The 12,137-nt window shown below is 40.5% G+C and overlaps 1 protein-coding gene across 2 annotated transcripts; it reads left to right on the top strand.

Moving 5' to 3' along the window:
* The first annotated feature begins 1,630 nt into the window (after nucleotides 1–1,630).
* LOC148019377 (uncharacterized) lies at nucleotides 1,631–5,016 on the top strand. 2 transcript variants are annotated; one of them, XM_087661025.1, is made up of 4 exons: nucleotides 1,631–2,363; nucleotides 2,692–2,821; nucleotides 3,120–4,593; nucleotides 4,739–5,016. In XM_087661025.1, the coding sequence occupies exons 1-4, from the start codon at nucleotides 2,261–2,263 to the stop codon at nucleotides 4,823–4,825; spliced, it is 1,794 nt and encodes a 597-aa protein (XP_087517151.1). In that variant the 5' UTR covers nucleotides 1,631–2,260; the 3' UTR covers nucleotides 4,826–5,016. The 2 variants fall into 2 exon arrangements, with proteins under 2 accessions (XP_087517151.1, XP_087517150.1); XM_087661024.1 differs by having other exon boundaries at nucleotides 1,634–2,363; nucleotides 3,120–5,016.
* The last annotated feature ends 7,121 nt before the right edge of the window (nucleotides 5,017–12,137 follow it).

The following is a 12,137-nucleotide window of genomic DNA, read 5'->3' as shown; positions in this document are numbered from 1 at the left end:
AACCCATGAGCTGTATTCTATTTTGGAGTTACCATTTGACAAGAGGAACACTTGTATGATACAACCCACTGAGCATGTGGATAACATGCTCACACGAAAATTTGATTATTAGAAACTTAATATGAGATACTACAAAATATTGTAGACTTGTATGGCTATCCACGTTGGACTATATGTAAAGCCTTTGTGTCATGTGTGCTAAGGGTCTAATTTTAAGGTCCCTAATTACATTTAAATTATGTATTTGCCATTTTTAATTGTAAAAGTTTTCTGACATTAAGTTCTAAATCTCCTTCTTCGAAACATGAAGTCCTTTTTGGCAATTCGGTTTACATTGTTGGCCACATGTCTTCAATTACCTTGGAATGGTCAAATGCAGAGGGGTACCAAAACAATCTCGTGTTAAATTGTAAAATCTTTTGGTTGGTACCTTGCAAACATTGTCCCATATTTAAAAATGAGTGACATTATCAAAACAACAAGGTCAAAGGGGTGGGGGGGGTTTAAGGATTAATTAGAGCTCAACTTGTGAATAAATTGTGGGTATGGACAGAATATATTCACTAAAAACATTATCAAAATAAGAATGTCAAAGGGGAAGGATTAATTAGGGCTCAACTTGTGAATAAATTGAGGGTGGTGGCATTATATATGTGTTCTTTTTCTTTGCTTTTGATGTGAGTGTCGATAGAAAGGTCGAGGGGGACCGGGCCTTTTCCTCCTAGTCTACGCAAAGCGACAACGTGGTAGTGTATTGGGATCAAAGGTAGGCTGTCGTCATCGGATGAGAGCAGACGTCCACCCAAAAGCTGCTGCACATGCTGCTTCTTTCTTCTTCCTCTTCTCCTTCTAAATTGTCTCGAGTCCTCCTCCTCCTCCTCCTCCTCCTCCTTCTGCTACCCTAAAATCAAGCTTCGGCTCGATTCGGGCCCTCAAGAAACTCGTACTTTGATGCGTATAATAACCTTTCCTCTTTTAAGATCACCCGATTAGGCTGTGTGGTCTCTCAGTACCCTCTCATCATACTCTCTCTCTCTCTCTCTCTCTCTCTCTCTCTGCGACTGTGTACAAAAGAAAAGAGAAGAGTGGGCACTGGCAAGCACCAGATGGCTGGCTTCTATCGCACGCACATGACACCTGGCGCTCATACTGAGGGCCGGGGCGGAAAGACGACCTGGCCAGACTGTGTTCGGATCCTGACGTAAGCTTCGAGAGCATCTCTTCATTATCTAGGACTGAGATATATATGAAAGAGAGAGAGAGAGAGAGGGCATCTCTTCATTAATATCTAGGACTGATATATATATATATATATATATATATACAGACAGAGAGAGAGAGAGAGAGAGAGAGAGAGCACAAATGTATTATAGTATAATCCAATGGCAAATTGTCCATGTGACTGACTATCGCTGATTGAGAGAGGGCACATAGATTGTGACTAATCCAATTATATAGATTGTGACGAGTAACCAAATTATGTCACCATATACATATTCTATCGACTTAGTTTGATTTGTGTGACTCAGAGGCGCGTAATGCCTATTAAGAATGAGAAAAAGAGTTGCCCATAAGCTTGGGTCACGAAACAAGACCGACATAGTAAAACCTAGCCTCCGTCTTGGGCTGTGAGAGAGAGAGAGAAAGAGATGCCAATGACCTTTAGTACCACTAAACAACAATTCCTCCATTTTTATAGCTGATTCACAGGATTACATAATGCTCGATAGAAGATTGTCACGTCCATCAAGTCTCCATGTGCCCGGTGCTGTGTGTGATCTATGCGACTTGAGGACTAGCAAAAATGGGCATGGAACTCATAAAATACTACGATACCCATCCATCTCTCTCTCTCTCACACACACACACATTTTAGGCATCGAAGCACGAGCAACAGGACAGAGTGTTGCTTTTCAAAAGGAGGAAAATGTACTTGTGTATGTGGCAGCTAAGCTAGGCAGTGTAGGGACTGCTGCTGCTGCTGCTGCTGCAGTCTCTTCTCTGACCCATTGCCGCCATTGATCAGCATCACCGAATACGTACCCCCTACTGCTTTTCCAGTACTCCTCACTCATCATCATCACCACCACCGGTTTAATTATTTATGTCACGTATTCGGGCTATTTGGTGAGGTCGTCAATGGCAGACGTTCTCGATCTGTGTGATTGAATCATTACTTCCACTGGAGCTAGCCAGCTCTAGCTGCGGCTGAGAGAGAGAGAGAGAGAGAGAGAGAGAGAGAGAGAGAGAGAGGTAGGTAATGATGAGGAAGGGCCTGTGGTCACCGGACGAGGACGAAAGATTGGTGCAATGCATCGCAAAGTACGTGAATGGCAGCTGGAGCGACATAGCTCGCAAAGCTGGTAAGCCTGTCTGCAGCCTCATCATGCTTGCCTGCAGGCCGCCCCCTCCTCTACTCTCTCTCTCTCTCTCTCTCAATGAAGCTCATTAGATACCGACACATAGTAGAGACAGTTTCAGTAGTCCTAAAAGGTTGCGATCCTTACCCTAATCAAAGTAGATGTATCATTCTTACACATAGCACTAGTAGAGAATTAGAGCACTTAGGTTTGATAATCCTAAAAGGTTCCCGAACCTCAAACCCTCATGGGGTACACCTATAAGAAACCATCCATATCACATGTGTTCTAACCTAATCCAGTGTTTGTTCTGCTGCTTCTATTATACAAGGGCTCGACCGATGTGGGAAAAGCTGCAGGCGACGTTGGATGAACCACCTTCGGCCCGACCTTAAACGTGGACGATTCTCCATGGAGGAGATCAATCTGATCATTCAGCTCCAAGAGGTCCTTGGAAACAGGTATCCATTACATCGTGGAGCTATAATTATGACCCAGTCCTCACATGTATTTTGCATTTTAACTTCTTTAGTCTCAAATGTTAATTAAGGGTAGTAATTAATATGACGACCCGACCTCACATGCAATAGTCTGCATTTCAACTTCTTTATTCTCAGCTAGTGATGTTAATTAAGCTCTCAACATTAGGACAACTGGTCACCTATTTATTCTATTTATTCTGGATCTACAATTCATGACTCTTGCATGTTCATTAAGTACCAATTAGCTGAACTAATTTGGTAATTACTGTATGCACAGATGGTCAGACATTGCAAGCCACCTGGAAGGACGCACCGACAACGATGTGAAGAACCTGTGGAACACCCAGATTAAGAAGAGGCTGCCGCAGCTGAAGAGCCAGTTCAAGCTACTGCAGCTAGCTGCAGATCATCATCATCACGGAAGCCATGATATTGATCAGTACCTCCACGAGCAGACCTCTTCTCCTGCAGTCCTCAATGATCAAGCTGCATCAGCCTTCCACATGATCGACATCTGCCATGGCGGAATAACTGATCAAGCATCAGGTCAATCGTCCATGTTCAGTACACAGCTAGTAATGGGTGATGGATCATCAGCTCAGGAAGAGTTTCTAGCCAACCATTGGGACAATGCAGCACTTGTTATTCATGATCCCTTAATATCCAGCAGTAATGTTGTAGCCCAGCTTATTCAAGGATATAATCATGACAACGGCTACAACGGCTATAACGGCTATGAAATAATTAATCAATCTCCAGGTCATGGAAGTAAGCAAGCTGCTGATTTTGCCTCAGTCATGATAGGCAGCTCGTCCAATTGTGCGTCTACAGCTTATAGCATGGCCATTACAGGCACTGATCAGCAGCAGACTGCCAATAATACAGCTGGCTCCAGCTTCACAAATCAGAGCTGGCAGGACTCCATTCGTCCAGAACATGGAGTAGATTTAGTGCCAGTAAAAACTGAACAGTGTACTGCTGGAGAGATAAATAAGCCTAATTATCTTCCAATGACCTTTAGTCTGAAGCACATTGCTTCAGATCAAGCTGGCAACTCGTCCACAAACAAATGCATAAGCAATACTCCCTTAGTGCTCAACAATAATGCCTCTCCTCCTACGGGAAAAATTCATGGTAGCCGCTTCAGCAATCATAAATCAGATGCAGGCGACGGATCGAGTCTAGTGGATATGGTGATGAGCTGTTGCTTAGAAAGAACGGAGATCAATCGATCCGCTCATGATCAGCTGATCATGACTGATTCTGATCAGTTTGGACGGGTGAAGGACAGTATTGCAGGAGCGGCTGTACCAGCAGCTTGTGCAAACTCATGCAGTTCTAATTACTCAGTTGAGTCTAATTCCAACTGCGGTTTACTCGGTAATTATAACCTCAGCGGTACCGATGATGCAGATCAGCAAGTGATGGAGCAGGACTGTGTGAGCACATTGACAGTGATCAACAATCATGGCTGCAAGGCCGCCATTAGCTCCGCCACTGACGAGGACGACGATGACGATGATCATCCAGCTCGTGATCATGATCATGATCTGCAGCACCTGCATCGTCGTCAACACCACCACCACCGTCCCTATTGCAGTGATCACCATCAGCAGATCGTCCATAACCAAACAACGTCAGATCATCATGCACCTATCACTGCAGTAGCAGCTGATCGGGATCGTCATCCGCCGGATCATAATAATACACTAGATCACCTCGCAAACATGCAGAGTGGATTATGGGAGCTGGTGAGTCACGATCAGATTACTAATGACAGCATAGGATTAATTCATAGTACGGCTTGTACTATTGATGCACACTACGCAGATTGGCACTGCAATAATGACCACAGTTTTGTCATGGACAACTCTATTAACTACAATGTGCCGCCAGGTCGCAACAGTATATTCTGCGAGGAAGGCTTGTGAATTGTCCCATCATCACAGCTGTCAGTACCAGGTAGAGGATTGCTGTCATTAATCTGCTGCCTTGCATCCAATAACACACACACACACACATTCTCTCTCTCTCTCTCTCTCCGATCTCTCTCTCTGTACACTTTCGCTCTCACTCACTGATCAGTCTCATTTGTTTTTCAGTGTTGTTGCCATATTCTTCATTCATTGAATGTCGCATGTCCCTACATTAATTGAATTGCGCTTGCTCTTGTATATGTACCTACGCACTGAACAAATGTATGCACTTACCAGACTTATCAAACTTCATACTTGGCAGTTGCGCCATTGATGAGTGTTAAAGACTCGGATGTTAGTAAGAAGCAGAACGTAAAGCTTGGCAGTTGCGCCATTGATGAGTGTTAAAAACTCGGATGCTAGTAAGAAGCAGAACGTAAAGCCAGCTCTCTAAGCTGTGCAGGCCCCTTGTGAATAATTAGTTGTGAGAGAGGGAGGACGTTTAATCCGGAATCCCAAAAGCTTTATAGTCTGAGCCCCGCTTACCACACACATTACGCAATACACAACCTTGCAAAGCTCATGAAGTTTCGCTCATTCATTTTGTGCTTTTGTGAGCTTTGAAAAGAAGAAATTGCATGCTTCGAACGCAAAATATCAAGAGTTTCATGTCCAATGTGCCAAATATCAATCTTGAATTGCATATAACCTTCAAACCATGCATCTTTTAGTGTTAGTTAAGCTTTGTATAAAAATGCGCCATCATTGTAATCCTAGTCGTACTTCAATAGATTCAATATTTTTATACTCTTCATTAGTAGAACCAAACATTTTCACCTTATAGGCTTTTTCAGTTAAGCAATTGAGCCATATGATATTCTTTTTAATAAAATATTCAAATAATCTATCCTTTAGTGTCACCCTATATGCATGCACAAGAAACTCTAAACCACTTTCTATGTAGGAAAAAAAAGAGAATCTGCTAGTTACATTTCCACACAACTAGAAAGAGTCTAATATTAAAAAAATCAAACTTTACTAGATTGCCAATCTAAAAGATAATTTCCAATATAGAAATATTTTTCTAGTTAACTTACAATAGTATAGTAAGCTTTTTTTGGTTAACTTAATATATAGGAAGTTTATTATCATAACTATCTATATAGTAACTTTATAAAAAATGTTTGTATATAGTAACTTCATACATAGACATGATCAATGTAGTAACTTCATTGAAAAAGTTATCATGTAAGAAATTATAGCATACAACATCTATGTAATAACTTTATCATACAACTTAGCATATAGTGACATAATAAAATCTCATAGTATGGCATTTTTATATCTCTAAGATAAATAATAATAGAAGAATACTTGATTTAAAAAGTGTTTTTAATAGAGTAAAAGTGAATAATAGAAAATTTACCAATGTCCACAATAGAAAAAGCTCACTACAACAAAAAGGCTCCATAGACGCGCTTGTAGACGCAATATTTGAGTTGTGTTTAAAAATGTTGGGTGCGTTTATTATCACGTCTACTAGCACGTCTAAAATTTCGCGTCTACAAGCATGCTTATAGTGAAAACTACACGCGCATATAGACGCGAAAACAAACACAAATATAGATGTGTTTATTAACGCACTCTCTAAATATATAATCATATTTATAAAAAGTAGATATATTCAAATTTTGCGTCTATAGAGGCGTGTAACTACGCGTCTAAAAAGGCGTGTACTCTATAATTTTTTGACGATTATAGATGTGCATATTTTCTGAATTTAGACGCACAAAAAAGAGTATGGAAAAAAAACCAGAGAGCATGTGGCTTTGCAAACCACATGCTCTCTGGTTTTTCCCCCCCATCAAATTGTATGCTTAGGGAAAACAGAGAAAGATTATTATACTGAAAGCAAAAGAATGTGGAGAGCCAAAGTCCATATATTGATAATAACACATGCTGAGCGTACTGTGCTGAAACATTTGTACATATTTCGAAGATTTTTGTACTGAAAACAAAACAATGTAGAACACGAAATTTCATATATAAAGATGAAACATTTTTACATGACGAGTTCTAGTGCTTGTGACCTTAAGCATAGTCATGGTCGCAAGGACAGCTGAAAGTAATACATATCAAAAATGAAAACTACAAGGGCAAGGGGAGGCATGCATGCACGGGGCTCCTCTACATCTCCTCAGAAGAGGCATCATCGTCGCTACCACCACTGCTGCTGTCGCTGCTGCCGCCATTGCTATTGCTAGTCTCCCCTTCGCTATCCTGGACTGCATCAAGGTTCGCCTACACAAAGGATTAAGGTATATAAATACCATTACAAATAATAAATTAGAGTTAGTACCTATACTTTTCATGTAAAAAATAAAACATACCTCTTTTGGTTATGAAATCCTCATGGCACGATTGTATTGCTCCTCCGTGATCAATCCCTCCTTGTAGAAATGCTGCCAAGTGGACGCCCGGTTATGACCTCAATGGTAGCCTACCTCTTTAGGAGTAGGCATCCTACCAACGATATGATACTGCAAAACAATTTTAACATGAAACGTATTAGAACACACTACATAATGAATAGAAACAAATTACAAAATTTAATTTTAAAAAAGAAATCAAATAATACTTACAAACTCAGCCTCCCATGACTCCCTGCCACGTGATCCATAATGCAACAATCCCATGGTTTCCATCTGGATACGTCGCACCTCTGCATGCTAGTGACTTGTCCTTTTCTCTGCTGCTCTCTTCTTGGCCTATTTCCACTCCCTGCGGTGGAAATTGGGTGGTTGGCCATATCTAGGGCGCCCCTGCTCTTGTCTCCGCAGTGACTCCTTGGCGCGCGTCATAAGGTGAAATCTCTTGTTATAAAGCACGTCTCTTACCTTTGACCGTCCCCAATCATCTGAGAATCGTGAATTCTCAGGATTAGGGTACCTTCTATGTATTGCCCTTAGCACCTTTTGCCACAAACCACTGTTTTAGTGCTTGAAGGGAATCATATAATCTTTGTATGTGGCATGCACGATACTCCTCAACACTACAAGAGAAAGGCCCTATAGACACGCACTGTACACGCGAAAAAGTGGGCGTGTTTATAAGCGCGTGTATCAAAGCGTCTATTTACGATAGTATACAGAATGCGTCTATATATCTGCGTTTATAAACGCGCCTATAGATATGAAAATAAATATACATATTTTTCATTTCTCATAAAGTCCCTAAATATGACCAAACCTCTTAACGGCTAGTATTTGTTTGAATACATTACCAACTTCACTTCTTTCTAAGTATTACAAATATACATCCAATCATTCAAAGCTAATTATATATATGTGATTTCATGCCCTATATACATCCAATCATGCCCTATACAAATGTGATTGGATAGGGCATGATTGGATGTATATACGACATAATTACACCTAGATCATAAGGACAAAGTAGGCTATCACTTCCCTCCCCTCAGAGTTATGCAAGATACCACTAACATCAGAGACAGAGTAGTACATTTGTGGAGGCTCACCTCTCTCATTTTCCGGTGAGGGTGATCGAGAGCCACCTCCTAGGAAACCCCCACAAAGCCCTCGACCTGCTCGTCCTCCCGCACGACTCCCTCCTCCCTCGACGGGCACTACTCTCTACCTCACTCAATGCACGTGCTTCTGCAAATGCACGTGCTTTAGCCAATCCATGTACTTCAGCTGATCCCTGTGCATCAGCTGATCTGTGTGTATGCATAGTGCGTGGAGTACATGTTAGTAGAGGTGTGCCAAGGTTTGGTGTTTGTGTGGCAGTGCTAGGCAAAGATGTGATAGGTGTCCCAGACATCACACTGAAAATCTCCTCTGTAGTGGGAGGGCGACCAAGATAATTGGTCATCTCCCCCATGAATTGCTCCTTGTTTGGAAAACCTCCAAAAAAGCTACTAACACCTCCAGAAAACTCCGCTAAGGTGTTGTTTATGCGTTCCAACTCAGGATCAGTGCTGGAAGATCCAGGATTCCAAATCTACACAAGAAAAATCATATTACCCTGTGCTGATAAAACATATTACATGCTGCATCTATATCTGCATCTCTCTGTGCATCTGTCAACGCGTCTATTTCCGCGTCTATATCTGCATCTACATTGTCATCTGGACGCGCTATGACAGACGCACACAGTCGGATCATTTTTTTCAAACTTCGTTAAGAAACGCGCAAAAAAACCTCCATAGATGACACTCTATAGCATGTAAAGAGAGAGAGAGAGAGAGAGAGAGAGAGAGAGAGAGAGAGAGAGAAACAGACAGAGAAAGCAAACAAGATTGAGAGAGAGAAGAAGAACTCACCTTCTTTGCTTGTTCCGATGAGTGGCGGCTAGGTTGCAAGCTCCTTGTCCTCCTTCTCTCTTCCCTTGATAAGTTGCTTGAATCTTGTTATCTTCCTTGCTGTTCGGCTCTTGTTCTTTACTCTTTGGCTCTTCCTTCCTCCTGTCATCTTTTTACTCTTATTTCCTTTCCTCATTGTCTTCATGAAGTGATAGATAGACATGATTAGTGATGTTGAGCTCGAACTGCAAAAAACGCGAAAAAAACGCAGGAAAGCACTGGTTTGAAAAGAAAGCCACAACTTTTTTATTTTTTTATTTATATTTGTGTAGCGCATCCACTACAAGAGAAAGGCCCTATAGATGTGCATTGTACACGCGAAAAAGTGGGCGCGTTTATAAGTGCATGTATCAACGTGTCTATTCACGCTAGTATAAAAAGCGCATCTATATATCCGCATTGATAAATGTGCTTATATATGCAAAAATAAACGCACATATTTTTATTTTATTATAAAGTCCCTGAATATGACCAAACCTCTTAACAGCTAGTATTTTTTTGAAAAGGGCATGATTTGATAGGGCATGATTGGATGTATATACGACATAATTACACCTGGATCATACGCTAGGACATGATATACATGTATATGATCATACGGACATGATATATATGTATAGGGCATATACATGCATAGGACATGATATACATTACCAACTTTACTTCTTTCTGAGTATTACAAATATACATCCAATCATTCAAAGCTAATTACATATATGTGATTTCATGCCCTATATACATCCAATCATGCCCTATACAAATGTGATTGGATAGGGCATGATGATTGGATGTATATATAGATCAAAGGTTGACTTGTGCATTTGCAATATATATATATATATATATATAGAACTGATCAATACACTCACATGTCTCATTTGTTGTGCACTTAACATAGCCATGCATGCCAATTCATAGCATGAGTAGATTGATGTAAATCAGTTGGCTTGTGCATGTGCAAGCTATTCCAATCATGTCAAGGTGCACTTATAGCTCACATATAATTTTAGATAAGGTGGACCACATGTAGCCAATGTGCACATGCCCTCTTTTCATCATCTTTAGCCAGTGTGTCGACTTTGTTGGTGACTAATACCAACAAGCCAACTACAAATCTCTTATCTATGAAATGTATAAGTAAATTAACTTGGTTAATTTGATGAGGCCAAGTTTTCCTTCCATGGACAGTGTGGTTGGCTATATTCTACTTCAAGGTTATAGGAACTTGCAGAAGTCAATGGAGCATCCTAAAAATGACAGTACTTTAATTACTATATCAAGTCACTTCATGTACATATCTTTGATTGATTGATGGATAATATGCCTTTCTCTATCTCTTTCGTGTACACCTTCATTGCATTATCTCTCTCTAGCTAAAAACCATTCGTGCTTTATCCACCTATTGATACTTGCATGCAATTGTAAGTGGGATGGTCTAGTAAGTCACTACATATGTGCCAATTGACTTGCCAATGTGTTATCTCTAATTCTCAAGCTTTATTATATATGTCACCACACACTACAACAGAAACGAGGCATAGATGCGCATGTTAGACGCGCAAAGTCGAGCGCGCCTATCATAGCGTCTATAACTGCGTGTAAACGTACATGTAAATAGATGTGAATTGTGTGTCTATATATCCGTGCAAATAGACGCTAATATAGACGCGCCAGCAGATGCACAATTATTTAACCACCTAAAATTGCAATTCACATAATTAAAAAACCAAATTTAATAATTATTTAACCACCTGAAATTGATTCTTGAGCATGCACGTGTGCGCATGATAAAAACCATAGAATTAAGAAATATACACATTGAATCATTGAATTAAAAAAATAGAGTTAATGATTACTCGAAGTACCATTGGCATCCTCGAAGTGAGCAAGGACACCACAATCTTGGGTATTTCTCTTTTCATCTTTACGTTGAGTTCGAAGATGTTTACCCTCACACCAAAGTGCATTGAATAATGTGCACTAGTCATAAAAGATAAAAGATAAAACTAGACATGCTGGACCCTCATGAGGTGTCTGTAGCAAAATATATTGGGTAGATGAAAGAGCCCTTAAGCTATGGTACACTAACTTGGCAGCATTACTCCTACTCTAGACTTGGATAAAAGTGCTAGTGAAGACTCGAGTGTTTTATGGCTTGAGATTCAATCTATGAATGGAAAAACATCACGTCCACATCTAGGTTCTATCCCACCCTTCAAGTTCAAAAAGGACATGGGGTTTGGAATTCCTGGCTTTTTTAAAGGCAAGCCAAAACCATTGAATAGTTTGATGGAAGGCCCTCCCTTTTTCTATTTTGAAAATGTTGAGAACGTTTCCAATTCAGAGTGGGAGACCATCAAACGGCATTTTAATGGCATAGATCCAGAGTTCACAGACTCTAGATATTTTGCAGCATGCTTTAGGCTGAGGTGATTATGTTTATAACCTTCCAGTAGATGGAAGAAGGTTGATCCTTCCCCCTGCTCCCATGACAATCTTTGAGGTGCTTTCGAAAACAAAGAAGTATTGGCCCCCATGGGATCTGAGAGAGAAGCTGAATTGCATAAACACACGGGGTGCCCCTAGCACTATATGTAGATTGATCAGAAAAATATTTTCTTCCCACAAAGAAAGCAAGATACCTTCTTATCTTCAACATGAGATTGTCCTGGCATGCAAAATATGGAACTTGGTTTGGGTTAGCCTAGGCCAAGCTACCCCACTTGAACCCCATGAGATTGAGCTGGTGCTTGGATATGATCGTGACCACACTTGAGGTTGCTCTACCCTTTCAGATCGGTATGATGCATTGGGCAACTCATTTCAGGTCAATACTATTGCGTACAGTCTTTCACTACTGAAAGAATTATATCCGCAAGGTTTAACAGTTCTGTCCTTATTCTCGAGCCTTGGTGGGAAAGAAGTGGCATTGCACAAATTGGGTATAATTTTAAAGGCTGTTGTTATTGTGGAGATCAATGATAAATGTAAAAAC

Source organism: Lygodium microphyllum, chromosome 20 (genome assembly GCF_053477565.2).
Source record: "Lygodium microphyllum isolate KBCC chromosome 20, Lygodium_microphyllum_v1.1.10, whole genome shotgun sequence".
Taxonomy (NCBI): Eukaryota; Viridiplantae; Streptophyta; class Polypodiopsida; order Schizaeales; family Lygodiaceae; genus Lygodium; species Lygodium microphyllum.
The sequence above is the reverse complement of the archived record's forward strand: the minus strand, read 5'-3'. Positions and strand labels throughout refer to the sequence as shown.

Excerpts from the sequence above, each read along its gene's own strand:
- LOC148019377 (XM_087661024.1), top strand. The coding sequence starts at position 2,261 with ATGATGAGGAAGGGCCTGTGGTCACCGGACGAGGACGAAAGATTGGTG. Across the intron at positions 2,364-2,691 it reads CGACATAGCTCGCAAAGCTG|GGCTCGACCGATGTGGGAAA; the intron begins GTAAGCCTGTCT and ends CTATTATACAAG. Across the intron at positions 2,822-3,119 it reads CAAGAGGTCCTTGGAAACAG|ATGGTCAGACATTGCAAGCC; the intron begins GTATCCATTACA and ends CTGTATGCACAG.